The 19,324-nt window shown below is 40.1% G+C and overlaps 1 protein-coding gene across 1 annotated transcript; it reads right to left on the bottom strand.

Annotated features, from left to right (window-relative positions):
- Positions 1-606: 606 nt before the first annotated feature.
- Positions 607-19,323, bottom strand: TNFSF11 (TNF superfamily member 11). Its single transcript, XM_068675386.1, has 5 exons — positions 18,962-19,323; positions 12,910-13,077; positions 6,865-6,910; positions 6,675-6,773; positions 607-2,205 (listed from the first exon to the last, which is right to left on the bottom strand). The coding sequence occupies exons 1-5, from the start codon at positions 19,193-19,195 to the stop codon at positions 1,784-1,786; spliced, it is 969 nt and encodes a 322-aa protein (XP_068531487.1). The 5' UTR covers positions 19,196-19,323; the 3' UTR covers positions 607-1,783.
- Position 19,324: the final 1 nt, after the last annotated feature.

The raw sequence follows: 19,324 nt of genomic DNA on the forward strand, positions 1-19,324 counted from the left end.
TTCTGCCTTCTGATTCCTACTGCATTAAAGACATTTTCTCCGCATCATCCTTAGAGCACCCAAACATTCCTATAGTCTCCGTGATCCCCACCCCAAAGTTGTTCCTTGCCCAGATGTGCTCTAAACATCACCTACAATATTTGCAGCTCCCTCCCACGTTCCCCATACCCACCCTCAGATTCCTTCCACCTACCTTTTTGGCCAAGCAACTATGCAAGAGACAACACATGTAGCGGCTAACTAGGAGCTTCCCCATAGTAATTTGTTGGCTAATATGAACAGTGGCCAGCCACTGACGAATAATGAAAAATTGGCTGAGTCCTTCTCAGCTGTCAGTTCTCATAAAACCTGTAAGAATCCCTCTCGACACTGCCATTCACCTGCCAGATCTGGCAGGAAGGTGCAGAGTTTTAGAAGCTAGAAGGGGAGAACAGGACAGGCAACGCAATGACAAAAGCTTCGTTTTCTCAGGAAACTAGGCTAAAAGAGTCATTGCTCAATTGCAGAATTTACAACTTGTGGAATTCATTGTAGGAAAATATGCCTGTTCAATAACTATAAATACCCCAATATGTTTCTGTGTCTTACGTTGTTTTTTTCTTTTCCCCCCTTCAGGTAATACCAGCTTTGTAATGTTAATTACCCTCCAGGTTTGAAAGGCACCCAGTGACCAGCATTCTGGTGTAATTATTCATGACTTTGGTGTGAGTTTCCCTCCTCCCCCCAAGTAATACTGACAAGTTTAACAGAAATCTATTAAGTTAAAAAAGTACAAAGGTATATATTACATTTGCTAATTGCAAACAACCTCTTTTAGCTGCAATTTTTCCCATTGGGATTAAAAAGTGCACTAGTTTAACATGTCTGTACATTAAAAACAGTTTAAAACATTAAATATACAAACAGCAAGAGAATTTTAAATATTTTGTATCAAATACTATAGGACAATATAATTTACATTTTTTTACACAAAACATTACACCTAAAATATAACTTTAGATATTACAGAATATAAAAATACATACTTTTTGTCTAAAAAAAAATGTCTTTGCAGGTTCTGGCACAATGTAATACTTTAAAGGCACACCGTATTTTGGCAATCTATATTTGCAATTAGCTGTGCAACAATAATGACGACCTGTAATTAACCTTTTAGAACTGTAAGGCCAGATCTCCCTTCTTCCTAGAAATAGCCCTTTTTAATCAGGTAAAAATGTGATTTGAACTGTTTAGGTGTTCCACAATTCATTTCTGCCGTGGTTTGAGCCTTCCAACCCTAACACAGCAAAGTATGAACATGCTTAACTAAGCATGTGAAAAGCCACATCAAATGCAATGGAATTAGTTATACATTCACAATCTTTGCTGTCTCAGGGTCAGAATGCTCAGCCCCAAGCATGATTAAGCCCCAAATGCAATCTGTGAGCCAAATTCTGTCCTGCCCTATGTTTGTGCCAAGCAGTCAGGTCAGGATGTGGAAATAATTCAGTAATACCAATTGCTCTGATTTCAACTGTACCAATGTAGAAGTCATAATGACTGTACTGAAGCCAGTGGAGACATACGAAGTAAAACTGGTGTAAGACTGAATCAGAACTACACGATTTTATCCTTGATGCATTTATGGAACTCTTGCCAGAGTCAGCACAGGGCAGAACATGTCTTTAGAGCTATATGCCTTATACAGATGCAACCGGGATGCAAAAAATTTTCAGTTCTGCCTTCAAGTTGTTTCTGGACCTCTACCCCCCCATCCTCCCCCCAGTTTAAGCATGCTAAATATTCAGTCTAAATCCCTTACTTTAAATGCCCCAAAGTAAGTTGCTTCTTGTGATGAATCCAGTAGCAATGGGTTTGATACCTGGATACTTATCATTTCACCAGATTTTAATTTAAAGAACCCTCCTACATTTACAGAATAAAAATGGAATTCTGAATTCCCTGACCAGTACTTGGTGCTTCCTCCCTTCATCAACACATCAGAGCGCCTTATTTTAAGGTTTGTCTTAGTCATATACACCATCAGCTGAAGCCCTCTTTTCGTCAGGTTGCCTGAAGTCTCATGATGTCTAAAACAGATGTTGGCATAAAGGTAGTAAAATCCGTCTTGATTAACAATTAGTTTCCCATCATTAAACGTCATATTTGATAAGTTTGCCTGGCCTTTGTCATGATGCCAGGATGTAAGGTTCACTTTACGAGTTCCTGAAGAGAGGGGAGGAAAAAAAAAAAAATAGTTACTTCATTTATAAGCATTTCACAAAACACAACATTTAAAAAGCAATACCCAGATTTTTAAAATCAATAGCAAGTACCTTCATGTAGGCTAAACTGAAGTTTAATGCTTCAGAATATTAGACAGTTATGATAAAAAAAACAAGAAATTTCCTTTTTCATCATGTGCTGCCCTCCCACAGAATGTCTGCTGGAACATGGTACAAAGCACTTGCTTGGCCAATAAATAGTTTGATGGCACTCAATCACACAACAAGCTCTATAAAGAAATTGCATTCCACCTAAAACTTTATTCAGGTAACAGACAATTGAGAGAATTTGAAATGAAAAATTGCTAATGGGAAAAAAAAAAAAAGAGCAAATCTTGTTACGAGTTAACCTGGGTTTGCAAGGAATAATTAAGCAGCATCTGAACAGATCTAACTGATATTTCCTCAAATAGAAAGTTTATGAAACCTTTATGTAGTTTATGCTCTTGTGACCGCAGCAGTACAAAGATAAGCATGTTCTCAAATGAGAACACCAAAAAAAAAGGAAGAAAAAAGTCAATACAATTCTGTATCTTTGGTACTACATAAATTATCTATGCTTCAGATAACAGTCACAGAAGAACCAGCCAAGACCCATGGGCAGAGGAAACAGCACCCTCCTGAGAAGCCACACAGGTCCCTGCCCTTCTCGAGATGCTCCATGGCACAGAAGAGCCACTACAACCTACCATTTATTCAGCACGATACACAGGGCATAGCACAAGAGATGAAAGTTGGCCAACTTGTTCTCCTAACCACCAGCAACTCCCACACAAACCCAGCTCTGTTCTCTCCCTCTGAGGCACCTGCACAGGCACCTGAGGGCCTTGGACTCCCAGTGCATCTGCAGGCCTGCCTGGAATACTCAGTGCCTTATCCTCCCCCCACAAACCAAAGCAATCTACTCCCACCACCCCCGGTGCTCACAAACATGCTGGGGAACAACCCCAGATACATTTGACTAAAGCTGCCTCCTGGATTTGTTTGTGTTGAAGTGAGGGAAGGTAAGTAGCAACAGGGGAATTTGAGAGCTATGAGTCTTCCCTAGCTGCAAAGGGCAACTTTTGCATGTGAGAAGAATACTCTACCGGTAGTCCAGAAGACACAAAAAAACTTCCACAGAGACTCAAGCAAAGCACAGGCTATCAAAAGCAGACCTAATTAAGCATCTGTTCCCTTATGGCTTCATTGTAGCCAAGTATAAATTACCCAAGAAAACTTGTACAGAGAAGCCTTCTGTGCAGTACCTCCAAAAAAAAAAAAAAAAAAAAAAAAAAAAAAAAAAAAAACTCTGAAAACTATCAACAAATTGGTAGCCACACTAAGGTCTTAAGTTTCTTATCCTGGAATAACTCATCTGCAAGGAAATGCTAAAATACCAGAGCACATCCCTGAAGCTGAAGAATAGCTGAAGAACTTGTAGCATTTCTTGTACAGTGTTAAATCCACCTGAAACACCACCCTGGGAAGCTGTGCTACCTTCAAAATAAGGAGGGTAGGTGAGAAATTAGAGCCAATATCTCTGCTTGAACTGACAAAGGACAGAGGCACAGAAATATTAGGCAGAAATGTATACGTATGACCAAGCAGAAAGGCTTGCTGGCATACTGTGACTGACTGGCAGCCCATCAGAAAGTTGCAAATTACTAAGCAGATTTTTTTATTTTTTTTTTTTTACCTGGCAAGTAAATTTTTTAGTTGCCAGCCTCAAAAATCAAGAAGCAATTCTGAAGAAACCCTCAATGAAAACACAGAATTCTTTGCTGAAAGGGAAGATGGAAAATAGGTGCCACCATGACTTGTAATTCTGCTACTGAGAGCAGCTATGGGTGATGCTTGTTCACATTGTTTGGTGTTAGGAGCAGTATGTATCACTCAACGGTCAGGTAGTGGGACAAGCCAAGAGCTGATGGAGAACAATCCTATCCAAAGGTCTAATTAGACCTGTTTTGAGCAAGGGATTAACCTAACGACCTCTGGAAGTGCCTTTCAACTTAGATTATAATGCTGTAACTGCAATAACCAAGGCAGATGGACATTTTTCCACAATTCAGAGATTTAGAAGATGCATGTCAGAGCCAGTAGCACAGCACAAATGCACAGTGGTGGAAGTAATGTTATGCAACCCTTAATGGAAGGAGTAAGCAGGATGTCAGTACTGCAGGTGGTAAAACACCCAAGTGATCAATACGCAGAAACACAGGCAGAGGAAAAAAATGGAGCATAAAAGCACCAACTCAGCTGTCCATATAGGAAACTCCAAAACATAATCCAAGTTACAGGACAGTCAGAAGTGCTGTAATACAGCATCTTTTCATACAAAATTTATAATGGAGCCCTGGAAGAAACAACACAAAGTAAACCGTGTTGGCAGAAGGAAGAAGTCAGAGATAATGACTAAGGTAATCTTCCAAACATGGTAACAAGCATTAAAAAACAGAGATAATTCTCAGTCTTTCTGGTAACTCAAGACAAATCAAAACAACGTTTTAAATGTTTGCAGGCATGAACTAAGACTAACGCAACTGAGTTCCAACAGAATTAGTAGGAAAGAAGATGGAGGGATGAAGTAAAACAGTATTTATTACTTATTTGCACTATAGTAGCTTTCAGGTATAAATAAAGCCTGAAGAAAGGGCCAAAGCTCTGGCTGCTCTGAAAAAACACTTCTGGAGGCAGAGGGCAGCTAAGCTGAACCTGTAGCTGTAAATAGCTCAAAAATACCAGTGTTTCTTTAGGTACTAGCTAAAGGTACCAATTCACATCCCAAATGACATATTTAACATTTGCATTTATTTCTGTTTGTGCTCTTCTCCTTTAAACTGTGACTAATTTATACAATCAATTTATAAACCAAAATTCACTGTTTTCATTTAAAACCTAGGTAGTGTTTAAAGTGAGCTCTGGTAAAAAGCAAACAGCAAGCATCCAGCTTTAACCTAATGCAACTAATTTAAACCACTATGGCTTCTGCAGCTAAATGATGGGTGGGACGCCAAGATGTAGGAAGAGTTATTTTTCCCCCTGTCACTCCACAACTGCAGAAGTCCATCTGAGGCATGGTATTATTGTGAACCAGGTGAAAGGGCAGTGTTCAATGCCTATTCACGACGGGCATTTCCTTGCAAATTACTTGAACAAAATAAAATCCTGTTTGATAATGATAGACTGATTTTTTTTCTCCTTGACATTGCTTATTTTGGGTCAGAGTGATGACAGTAGGGAATTAAAATACTAAGAACCAATCTGTCCAGACTCATGGATGGCATAGAGCTATTTAGAAGGATTTCAGACATGTAGAGCAAAGAAACATTGGAAGAAACCAGAAATTTGCAGTCAGAAACAGAATGAAAAGCAACTCCTGGTGATCTACGGGCAAATTCTTCATCCTTTATGTCTGTTGTTAATCTCTATGCCACCCAGTCAAGTGAGTAGCACCTCACACCAGTGATAAGATAGCAAAGCACCTCACTATCAGTAGGTTCAGGGTTCCAGCTGTCCAAAAGGATGCAGTCCCTTACTGCCACAGCGCCCATACAAACAGCAGAAGCTGTCCTCATGACTGATGTTCCAGTAATGCTCTTCTGAAGAAAGCATAAGCCATGTGCCAGATCAGAGGCAATAAGCCCAACTCATTGTGTTGGAAGAGGTTGATCTCCTCAAAGGAGAAACAAAAGTTTGTTGCTACAGGGACTGTATTTCTGAAAGCTCCTACAGATTGTGCTGATAAAAAAAAAGACCAATGTTTCTGTTGCCATTACTCACAAATGTGCTAATTCACTCCCTAGAGTTAATACAGCGATGTACATCAGTAAAAAGTATCAAGTATTAGTCCTAGTAAAAATACACTTTACAGAGTAACATCTAGATAGACAGCAAAAAAAAAAAAAGTCCCATGGGTGAATTTCTCGAAGTGTGGCAGACTCCAATTCTGTAGATGCAAATTATCATGTATACAGCTAGCAAATTAATTCAATCTTCCAAAGACAAAATGCTAAGACAAGTTTACTGATAGTGCATTCTCTACTGCTGAGCTATGTCAAAAGACACAATCTGACTTGAAGAGAAGGTTGTCAGAAGGCATCTGAACTAGTAAGAAAGCTTGTAGAAGTTCTGATTGCCATTTTACAAGTTGCTTAAAGTTCTCTTTTTATGAAGCTGAACATTTGGACTATGACACTGCACTTGGAGGGGGAAAGAATACTACCCTCCTGGCAAGAAGCTAACCCCTCATGTGCAGATGGCTTTTTTCTCTAAACAGAGCAGGCTGGCAAAATCTCAAATTTCAGGCCTCAGAGAATTCCCTTTTGGTTTGGTTATATAAAGCAGAAAAGTAACATGTACAGCTTAAGTAATGAGTTGAGCACATTCATAGTAGCATTAGAAGTATCCACTTAAAACTGAACTTACCTGATGGAATATTCTTATCATCGATAATGAGATGGGCAAAAGGCAGCTTCTCAGGCTTATTTCTCTTGTATAGGTCCATTCCTAATGCCTCCATTGCAGCTGAAGATAAAAGAAATCCATTATCTCAGAAAAAAAAACAAAACAAGCTTAATAGAACTAAAATATTTCTTATTCATAAATCAGCATCTACCTTTTTCTGGTCTTGGTGTTTCTCTTCCCAGGATACGCTGGACTTCCTAAAATGAAAAAAAAAGACATTGCTTTGATGTTGCCTTGCTTGCTTGTGTATCACAGATCATTGGCACAATTACAACACAGTATCTTCTCTGTATACATGGGGGTATACTGTATACCTACAGTATAGCCAGAGGCCTGGAATACATATCCTGATATTTACGGGATGTATAACGTGAACGCACAGTTTAAATACCATAATCAAATTACTTCCTCTGTCCAATACTTCTGATAAAGGAGGATATGAATGCTAGCATGTGATCACTGCACTGCTCATCGGAGTAGTGATTACAGGCATTTACAGCCATTTCTACTTATTGCACTTGGAACGTTTCTAAGTATAATGGAACAATGACTGCTAAAAACGCACCACATAAAACCATGAAGTTTATGAATTGACTTGGGGTCAAAAGGTAACGAAGGAGGCAGTTCTACACAGAGACCAGTATGTAATCACACGAACTGTGGAAAACTAAGCCCCGCATTTCCTTTATGATGAGATAAATTAAAACCTCCACCTCTCATGCTTTACCACTAACAGGAGAGGTTGCAAGACTGTAAGGCTTTGCAACCAAGCCTTACTCATATCAAGGTGTGTAGGCACTGAAGGATTAAGCATTTTCCACATCTGTACTGGTCCAAATTAAGCAGGTGCCAGAGTTTGGAAGTATAGATTCCCCAAAACTGCAGATAAATTAGAAACCAAGATCAGTGCAAATATCAGTTACCACAAAGCTTTGCTTTTAAACAATCCTCTCCTGTTTTCCTCTTATGAAGATGTATAAACAGCAGTTTTCAAAAGTCTAAGCAACATCTTCAACATCTTTTTACAAGACTGGACAGTCTTGACAGAATTAGGTTCATTCCTCAGTTCTGTTCCCTGTTTCCCACCATGACTCTCCTCATCTGCTTGCTAAAAGACAAGGATGATACTCTCCTTCCTACTGAGATTATCTCATACTATGGAACTATCAAGATGTTTAGTAGGCAACATTTCGCTGCATATAGCAAATCATATTGTTATCTTTGAAATGTAAGTGGGATTCTGTGTTTTTTCTCTTTACGTCTCACATACTGCTGGTTGTCTAATTAAACGCCAGGTATATAAAACTGACCTCAGATTTGGCCATATCAGCGAAGCTCCACCATGTTCTCTATCACTGCAATGTTTTAGAACTTGAAATCCTGCTTTGAAAACACTTAGCTCCTGCTTTTATGTAATTCTGCAGCCACAGTGAAATCTGTAACACCTTCTCTCTCTTTCTCCTTTCAGTAGGTGTCTAAATGTTAAACCAAAATGAAAAGCCACAGCAGCATGGAAGTTGTAGTATGACTATCAAAGCATAATACTTCAGCAGAGATATGCTGATTGTGTAGATATGAATCATTACGATGCTTTCTGCTGTAGAGACGAGAAGAAAAGCAGAAGAATCGCAACTTCAAAAGAAGCAAAACCCGTGTCCACCTCCCCCCATTTACATTCACTTCCCCTCTCTGATCTTCTTACTTCAACATCAGTTCTAGCAGCATGAAAATGAAGCTCAGTTCTAGGAGCTGCACATCAGCCTCTAGCCATACCTGATCTCTAACTTCATCGGAAGTACTAAGAAGAAAAATTGCAAGTACTTGGTATTGCCAAAGGTGGTAAAAGCATCTGAAGAGAACAGGGCATAGAGGTAAAAGAGAGTGGAAGATGGACTAGACTCTCAGGTATCACTGCATTACAGCTGCTCCCAAACCCTTCCCCAGAAAGGGGAGACTTCCTTTTTCTTTTTTCCTTTCTTAATTGAAATCTTTTGTGTTTGGAGTCTTCTTTAGGATCCTTTCTTTCTGGGGAATGCTTGCCTGGAGAGGCTACTGGACAAATCCAAAAAGAGGTATTTACATTTCAATCTTCTATTATCTAAAACAGTACTGAAAAAAAAGAAAAGCTTGGTAAGTCCCTGAACTAGCCGATTGCTATCCTCCTTATAACCTAGTTTTTTTCTTCCTTAGGAGCCTAGAGTTCTGCTTCTGTACATTTCCAAAGATGCTCTGACTTGAGCAGCTGGGTACCTGGCTTTTTGTGCTCTGGCAGCCTGACTCAGCATATCTTCCATGAAGAAAGGCTGTGGTACTCGTGAGATGCATTCTGAGCCACTTTCTTTTTAACTGATGGTGGTGCTATTCATCTACAACATCACTACTGGGTGAGCAAAACAGCTAGCCAGGAAGACCTTGGTCCACTTGTCTTGATGGTCTTGAACCTACCACTCCCCTGCTTCCTAGGAGCACCTTGGTCACCAAGATGTAGCCTGGGCTTGACAGGAGCACTCTGGTACTCCAAAACATTTCTTCATGATTTTTTTCCACTTCATCTGTTTCTACAGGTCCAAGACACTGATAAACCTTACTGATACACAACCCACCTGAACATCATTAGACACCTCATACCTAATTACAACGCACACTACTGCTAAGAAAGCAGAAACAGCTCAACAGAACCTGTCGCTAGGACACTGCCACAAAAGCATGAGAACTGCTGACAAAATATTGCCAATGACTTTTCAGCCACAGAACCAAGCGAGCGACCAAGCTATTACTTCTAGAAAAAAAAAAAACTGTACACAAAAAAATTACACCACACTGTTAGTTTTAAAATAAGCTGCTTTTGTACATCTTTGTGTCATTTGCTCACTACACACCATGTCAACTCTACTGGCCTGCTTCCCATATTCCAAACTTTTTCCATACAGTCACTGTTCAAAAAACAAGCAGCCAGTCAGAAAAATGAAGATATCTTCCTTCCTCCAAAAAAATAAAAGGCCATAGGGAGGCTGCAAAACTTGCAAATTTTAAAAGCTAAAACCATGCTTTAAGTGTCTGGAGTGTGGGGAAATGCTCTTCCTCATCCACAGCAGGCTTTGGGTTTTAGAAAGCTGCCACACCCATTACTACATTAGCATGTCATCAGCATCCTTAAAACACAAGTCCTGCCCTTCACATTATATTAGATGTTGAGTACACACAAATAAGGTTACATAGGAACATGTAACATCTGTGAATGTTTTTTTCCTCCTCTTTGTTTCTACAAAATCTCATTGTCTCCTTGGAGTAGCTACAAGTAGCCTTTTAAGACCAGGCAAGAGACCCACCCTCAGGACATTCACCTACTGCTTCAGCTGTGACCCTAAAGCTCCCTTAGTGATGTTTCTACTACTACCACCTCAGTGCTTTAAGGCTAGTTGATATCAAGAAGTAGTATCTGATTATCTTGCCGGAAATTCAGCAGTTTGAAGAATGCTGATCAGGAAGGAAGCGAAATAGAAAGTGCATAAAACCAATATTCTTCAGAAGATTGAGATGTGAGCACTGCAACCTCTATTCAAATGAGTAGTCTATTGCCTGCAGAAAAAAAAAGGGGGCATGTAAAGTTGTACTGTGGAAACTGAAATTTTAACAGCTTACAACAGTCACCCGTGAAACCTTCACTTTGTCCATAAACCACATGCACTTAAAATGTCTGCTAAGTATATAGATCTCTTTATAAGTGCTGCCCTGGAGGTCTAGCTACAAAGTGTGTTGTTGCCGTGTAGGAGACTAGTTTACGCCTGAACTCCCCAAGCTGCTAGAAGCTGGGAGTATTGCCAAGAAAAGATACTTATGAATTGACCAAGATATGTTTGTAGTCCTTTCTACTTCAGACTCATAACAGACTTCATAAGAACTGTGGTTAGTGCATCTGGGCTGCCAAAGGGTTTTTAGGGTTACATGCAAAAAATTAAGCAAACAGACAGACTAGGAAAGTGTATTATTTGTCTGCTTTAAAGTTTATTTGCAATAGTATTGAAAATGTGTTTTCTACTGAGTAAGCGGCTCCCTAAGCAGTATTTTTATTCTGGAATGTGTTGAGGAGGTCACCATTAGATTTTCTTTTAATTATTTTATTTTTAAGTCAGGAGACAAATGTTTCCAGACCTGACCTTACAGCACTACTACACTGGTTTTCAGAAGAGCACTTGCAATGTCAGTCCCAGCCTTAGATTTAAACACTAGCCTACAGGTGTGCAAAGAAAACAGATGAGAACTAACACAGCAAGCTAAAAGCTGTTACCAGACTATAAAACTTAACGAAAAAAAAGGTTGTCTATTTTCATTTCCTGAATAGCTTAAATTGCTTAAGACAAACAACTGAAAAAAATGAGAACTTAACTGTATTTTAAAGTGTTCCATTTCAGTCACCTAATGCACTGTCACTGCAAATATGGATACCAGCTTTTGAAACACACACACACACATTTCAGGAAACTCAATAAAGAGGAGAAAATAGGAAACATCTTTCCAGTCACATGAACCGCATTCCCACACAAGGGCCTAGTCCAATTGTAGATAAGATTCAGATGCATCTCTCCCTTTCAGTACAGCAGAACCAATGAAAGGCTCAGCTTACACAGCTTAAGGCGAGCTTAATTTGCCTTAACACCGTTTCTTTCATTTCCTTGATAGGAATAGAAAAGATGCAAATGTAGCCCTAGGCAAACATTTACCTATTTTTCAGTCATCAACGTATGATGACACAGCATCCAGAACACTGACCCTGCTGCTTAATACATTCTGTAGCATTCAAAATTCTTGGAGTCTGATTACTTTGGCAGGGAAAGCATCATTGTTCTCAAACTAACGGTCATCAACCAAAAAAAAATTATCCTACTCACTACTTATCTTGGCCACTGCCTTTGCAGCTTTTAACCTCTGTGCTGAATGGCAGAATATGCAGCCTCCACTGAAGTTAAAGCTTTTGTTGAGTAACCAGCAGCAAACAACCAAAATGCAGAACTTCCCATTCACTTACTGTAATAAGTTCCTTGCTCTCAAGGGTGCTGCAGGAAAGAGCACTCTAGTAGCAGCACGCAGAACACACAAGTAGTAATAGTCTAAAGAAAATGCTGGAAGCAAGAACTAGTTGTAAAGAGTTAATCCATTTTCCTGATTTTTTAAGGAGGTGGCAAGTAAAGGGAACAAGGCTCCCAGCTTTAAGCCTTGTTCCCCAAAAAGATCTGTCATCGAGGGTACTCTATTAAAAACAAACATGATCAGCACAATTAATGCACTGTATAGTTAAGTCAAGTACAAGTCACTCTGTAAAGGGTTCAGCTCAAATCTAATGGAGTATCCTTTATGAAAAACTTGACAGTCATATACAGATGTGAAGAGATAATGGACTTTATAAGCCAGGAATACCACAGCACACATTCAGCTTCTTCATTAGCCCATAATTAGCACTAAACACTATCACGAACATGCAGAGAGATCAAACACAGTAACTGCTAAGGAATAATTGTGACTTATATTCAGCTTGCCTAGGTTTCTTCATTAGGGCTAATTTAGCTGCCTGCTTTTGCTATTTGAGTTTGGAAAAAAAGCTGTCATTCTCAAGTGCTGGGCAAAGAATGCCTACTTATGATAATGGCAAAGCAGATCTTCCACCACTGTGGCAAAATGAGCAAAAAAAAAGGGTACTATTCTTCATTCTGGGTAATCAAAACTATTGTACTGCAGAAGGAGTAAGAAACAAGAGTAGATGGGAACAAATACTGTGCCTTCCATCTTTCAGACAGCACGTTGCTCGTCGATGCCCTTGGCTTGAAGAATCCTGTCAGAAAGTCAGGAAGATCAGTTTGGAAAAAAAAAGTGGAGCTGTCCTTACACATCCAAAGTGTTGGCAAACCTGTACAAGTATTAGGATAGATGACTGCCATCACACCCACCCAAATGTCAGAGCTGCCTATCAACTAACTGCGATTGGTTTTCTGTGTGACTTCCAAGCCTCCCTTTAACAAAACTAAAAAATGCATTTGAATGCAGAATTGATTAACCACTACCAAGGTTCATAAGCAAACACCGTGAGATCTCAGATCCATCACCATATTATCCAAACATCAAAAAATACTTTTTAGAACTTACCTCTGAACAAAGATGTTGGAAAAGTTTTACAAGGATAAAAGAAAACACTGCCACTTACCTTCTGCACAGCTCTTTGGAGAGCCTGTTTCATCCTTCTACATGATTCCGGCATTAACTTCACATCTTGATTCTCAAATGGTGTATCTTGCAAACCTATACTTTCTTGAGATCTGAAAAGCATTCTGACACAGTGTGCATCTTCTTTTGAAATTCTACTGGGGTCCATCTGAAACAAAAATATAAGGACAGCCACAGTTTTAAGAGTCTGTTCATCACACAAGAACATATTTAAATCAGGGCAAATTTTCAACCATGGAAAAGTTTGACAACTAGCTAAACTTATTAGCTAAATTTTTATTCTAAGCAATGAAGAGAAAGTGTTCCTTGTAGGAACATTTACTTCAGGCAACAAGTACGTAAGATAGGAAAACAAATGTATCTTCTGGAGCTGCCTACCTTGTTAGCTTAGGCTGGGTATCGACTTTCAAAAGTTAAAAATTAGTTAAAGATTAATCCCACCTTTACTGTAAAAATCAATAATCCTGAATTGCATTTTTAGATGCAATATCACAATTATTTTAGCAGGCAACATACGCAGGCATCCTACCTATTAAAAATACGGATTGCAAGATGACACACAAACGTCAAAAGCAGCAATTTGGGGAATGTATGTACAACATCCAGCACATCCTTTTCAAGGGGAGAAACAGAAGCAACAGAAAACAGCTATCACAAAGTATGTTGCAGGCAAGATGTATTGCTGCATGAAACAGTCACCAGGTAACATCGTACAAATTCAGAAAGACCAAGAAACAATAAAACTATAAAACACCTCCTCTTTATTGGACAAAGTCTAGTAAATCCAAAATACCTGCAAGATATTTTTAGCAATTTATCTCTGCTATTGAATCAAATATAATTTTTAGTTGTAAGCACAGAATGCTCCTAAATTCTACCAATCTTAATTCTAAGATGACTTAGAAGGATATTCCAAGAATCAAGATCATACCTCGGCAGAATTCAATTGCACAAACATTATTCAAACCATTTCACTCTTTAACCCCCCTCCATATACCTCACACTCAACAGATATTAACCATTCTCTTTTATATATAGCCTAAGACTCTCAGCAATTGATCTCAATGTGTATTTATGCTGCTTTTACATCAGAAGGGTTTGTGCACTCAAAACTTTCTCTAAGTTCTCTAACTGGGTTAGCTGGTCTAATATGAACATTTACTTCTACTGTTTTCCATAACAAACACCAAAGCACCGATTTATACCTGAGAATTACATAACATATTATGAATAATCATGGTGAGGGAAGGTCAATCCATTACAGATAATACCAAACTAGGGGCTACTTTCCTTGTAAATAACATTGAACAAAACAATGTCAAAGGAGGTTTTGCAAAATACGCAACAGCCAGACTGAATCAAATTTATGTCAACAGTTCACATGAACATGAATTCAATTCCCTAACCCCAAAAAAGAACCAAACTAACTTAAAAGCATAAGGTTAGGATTATAGAGGTAAGCTCAAGCCTACAGCAGGCAGCCAGGCATCCAACAGCACACACTGGAGGAAAGCATTTGTTGCAGACAGCCGTTGCCTCCTCCATCAGCATCCTCCTACTGAAGGCTCCAGATGAGAGCTGTTTGCCCCACTTATTCAAACCAATGTCAGCCCCCATGAGCTGGTTTAGCTGTCTCAGTTATCCCTGCAGATTTGGAACTGAACAGGTCAGAAAAGTTTCACCTGAGGATCAGAAGACGCCACAGCTTTGAGCAGAGGGGTAGAGATGAGTTACAGGATGGCTTGGAGGCAGTAACAGCTTCTGGAGTAGCCTGATACAGCAGAATCCAAAGGAAAATCTGTTTATAGATATTACAACTCTATTAAGCACTAAGAACTACACTAATAACTTCTAAATGCAGCCCCATTACCTGTTTAAACTAATCTAAAACAGAACCTCTGTGCCCTCACCTTTCTTCACCACAAAATCCCACTCCTGGCACTCAGCCTCCTTTTTAAACCAGTACCATGGAGCACTACCCTGAGGTATATTTTTGTTGATGCATTTTCCTGAAGGATTAGCACCCTGAAGCCAGCTCACTACAGGTGTCAGGCAAGCATCGGAGCTAATACAAGGGCATGGAGGAGCAGGAAGGCAGCGCTAGCTTTGACAGCTGCAGAACTGCAACCTAAAACTGTATCCCAGCAGATTCCACCAGTGCACAGGAGCTCAGAGAATCAACCGTAAGAGGAGATAAAGAAACACAAGTAGTTACCAACAGCTGTTAAGAGGCAGTTCACAGAGAAAGACCTAGGTCTGGAAGATGCCTGGTCCAACCCCTTGCTGGAAGCAAGACCAATGTGTAACTTAGGGCTGATCGCTTGAGGCCTTGTCTAGCCAAGCTTGAAGGAAACTCCATCGACGGAGGCCTGCAACCTCTCCAGTTTGTTATTATGCCTCTGGCACTGAGGGGCCCAAAACAGTGCCCATTAATCCAGATGTAGCCACTTACATTGGTATTTTCAGGAACCAGGGGGAAATAGGGCCTTCGACAGGATCTGGATATCTAAGTCCTCTCCCTTCCACACACCACTGAACAGAAGACTGCCAGCAGGTACTCACTTTTATCAGCAATACTCCTAGCGAGAAACTATTACCCCAGTTTGGGATTTATTTAAACAACTTCTGAAAAGCAGACAAAACTAGGTTTTAAAACACGAAAATCATGAAAAATTTTCGTTTTTCTAGGACCTGGGCATGACAAATCACACCCAGCAGAGACTTGCAGCTATCGCCCATCAGCAATGAGCCAAACATGGCACACAACGCTGTGCCAGAACAACAGCAGCAGCTTGTACAGAAGCATTTATTCAGATTATAGCTCATCTGTTGAAGGCTCAAGACAGAAAACCATCATCTCTACACCTACAATTAAAAGATTGAGGACTTCATGGAAACACTGATTGCTCCGGCGACTTAAATTGAAGCTGTACAACCCATCCTGACAGGTCACAAATCTCTAGAGATTTATTGTCTGATAAGGTGAAGCTCTGATCTTGGGACTAATAACCTACCTGGTTGCCCTTACCGTTTTCAAAGAATACCCTGCCAGCACTACTTCTCAACCACGGAAATGAGCTCACCTGTCTGAGCAGCCCTTCTCAGAAATCCTGCAACTGACATTTTATAAAAAAAATACGTACTGAGCTGCCATGGCTGCAAACAGACAATACCGAGCACCGACACCCTAACTGCGGGCAACAAGTGACGAACAAAAAAGCTTTCAAGGATGTGTTCTGAGAAGAGCTTCTGAAGAGCCAAAACAAAATACCAGAGTGGTCTACAGAGAGCAGAGCGCTACCTTGCAAGGCACAGAAGGTTAGCGGAAGGTTAGCCTTTGAATAAATAAAAACCTTCAGCATGAAGTCTTAAAGATTCAATACCTGAAAAAAAAATCATCAAGATGCAACGCACAATATTGGAGAAAGCTTTACAACATATTAAGGAAGTAAATACCCTAGAGCTATGAGCCCATTTAAAGATAAAATCTAGCTACTGTTTTACTATACTTTACACATGTTACTATTGTGCATATACATCTACCGTCTCCAGCCTTGGAATGAGATCACGTCTTTCAGTGCCCGTTGTTATCAAGGTTTTTCATCATCTGTAACCACTTTAGCTGCATCCCTGGACTCCCTTCAAGTAATTCAGGGCAGGCAAAATGAACTCCAATACCATGGGTGACACCACATGAATTTACAGAATTAAGGGCCAATTTTATAAAGATAAGATTTGCCATGATTTTAGAAGACAGTACATTCCATTGAACTTTACTTATTAAGTATTGCCTCAATTTTGCAATGTTACAGTATCACATTCTGCACTTTCTCCATAAAATAAACGTTAACCATTTATACTTGTTTTCGAACCTAAGCCAACTTGAAGTTTAATCAAATATCACTTTACACTCTGTGATCTTTCCTAACCACCAAGAAAGGGTTCTTCCGGGCTTCCAGAAAGTGCTAGTGACCCCTAGCAAGCGGTTTGCTGTTAGCCACTGCTCCAGCATGCTCACAAGATTCTAGATCAGGTCTGAAAGGACATTGTTTAAAAATATTACAGTGAAAAGTCAGACTTCCACAGATGCATGAAACGGCAATAAAGATCTGTCTTCCAGGTCCCCATTTATCTAAACATGAACTCTTCAGTATGGTAGAATACTTAACATTTGGACACATTTTTTTCAAATAGGAAAAATGGATAAGCTCGAAGCTGAAGGTTAAACTGCAGGAGTTTGACATCCAGCCCCTACATCTGGCTTTGAGCCCCTCCAGCTTGTTCCACTGCCCTCCAGTTCATTCAGCATTAGACAAATTCATATTCTTTTCTGATCTAAGTACAGGAAGGAAACGGACCAGAATGAAAAAAGTAAAAGCAAAGCTTTTGAAGACTATACTGAAGCATCTCCCAATTACAGAGAAATAAAATACGTAGCACTCTCACTTGGTGCTGCGCATGAGACTCCATCATCTCCATCTACTCAGAGTACCTAAATTTGCGCTGCATTTCCATTGACCACGAGCAAATATTTCTCATGAAGCATAATCATTATAAACACTTAGGAGCAACACAAGTTGTTAGTGTTTAATTTCTTGGATCCAATACTTTGCATATAGGGTCCAAAAAGAAAACACAGAACACCTTAATCTTTTTGCAGTTCAGAATGGCAGCATTCTGCAATATTGGTAACATTCAATTCTTAGCTTTTTTTTTTTTCCTTTTTAAATATACCAGCTCCTTGTCTCATTTGCATTGTGCTACGTTATTTCTTGGCCACAAACATGTGTTTATCCATGAAAATCTGGTGTCAGTCTTAGTTTTGCGTCTTGTGAAATTCCAAATGCTCAAGCCACAAAACAAACAAAACTGAGGAGAAACCAAAACCTCGGTTATTGTCTCAGCTTGTATTGTGTCATGATCTAGCCCAAATGATTTTATGCAAATGAAAATAAGAAGTGTATGGTAAAACTGAGTCAGAGTTTAGTCAGCCTCTTTGGGTTTTGAAGAGCTTGTAGAACAGTCCTGTTCAATCATGTAATTTCTTAATATGAGCCCATAAAGTTAAGTCTTGCTAATTCACATTTGGTTAGTCCACCAACCAACATGTCCCCTGCTAATAACTTCTCATTACTTTAACAGAATAAACCACAAAACCTAAGTTCTGTTATTAAAAAAGTATAACCTCACATAGATTAACACAATTAAATTTGACAGCAGATAGATTGATACAATTAAGTTTGAAAGGATAACTTTAGATTGATTAAGACAAACTTGACAGCAATCCATTCAAAACATGCCCCATATAAATAAAACTATTTCTAACGCAATTATACTTAACTTCTGCAAGACCTAATGTATTTTTTCCATGTGTTATTTGCACAGTAAGAAACTGGTGAGCAATGGTGGATTACCATAGCTTATTATTATGAATTACGTACTTACTTTGAAAGTATATTTCTCAGTGATAGCAAAGATGACATTTAGACACTAGGAAGTTTTCTGGGAGTATTTTAGTCAAGCCTACACCTAGGTATACCACATTTTTTAGCCCTCTCAAAAGTTCAAGTTTGTAAAGTCCATCCAACAGCATTGCTCTAAATCTACAGGAACTAGAAACCGGCAAGACAGCCAAGCTGCCGAAAGCAGAATTACACCCACACTATGCCTTTTTTTTTTAAATAAAGGAAGCAGAAGAAAAGTAGTCTTTATGGTACGAAAACTCTGGTTATCCTTTCTGGGGAGCGTGCGCAGCGCTGACACGAACCTATCAGGGCAGGGTCCTGAAGGAGGGGAGAGGGTAAAAGGAGTGGGAACACCGTTTTTTAAAATATATAGATGCTGTGATAAGGTGTTTTGCTTGCAGTGGCTCCCTAGCACAGCAACACACGTGCACTTGTGCACTTCCACGAGCAGTGTCAGGCTACAAACACGAAGCGCCGCGGGGGGCTCCCACCCTAAGACGCCCGCTCCCCTTCCCTCCCGCAGCCTGAACGCCTCGGCGCCCCCTTTTCCCCACGGCAGCCGCTTACCTGAGCTCGGAAGTAGAGGAAGAGGGCCACGCTGCACACCACCTGCCCCAGCCCCAGCAGGACGAGGGCGGCCAGCAGCGAGCGGGAGGCGGGCGGCGGGTGCGGGTGTGCCGGCAGCGGCGGGGCCGCCTGCGGCGGGGCCGGCGGCGGCGGGGCGCTGTCGTGGGCGTTGCCGCCGCCCAGCTCCTCGGAGCCCCGCAAGTACTTGCTGTAGTCTCGGCTGGCTCGCCGCATGGCTCTGCAAAGCGGCTCCACGGAGCTTTTTTTTTTTTTTTTTTTTTTCCTCCTTCTTCTTCTTTTTTCTTTTTTTCTTCTCTTTTCCCCCCACCCCCCAAACCCCGGCTTCGCTACACTTAGAATAAC

Source organism: Anas acuta, chromosome 1, assembly GCF_963932015.1.
Source record: "Anas acuta chromosome 1, bAnaAcu1.1, whole genome shotgun sequence".
NCBI lineage: Eukaryota > Metazoa > Chordata > Aves > Anseriformes > Anatidae > Anas > Anas acuta.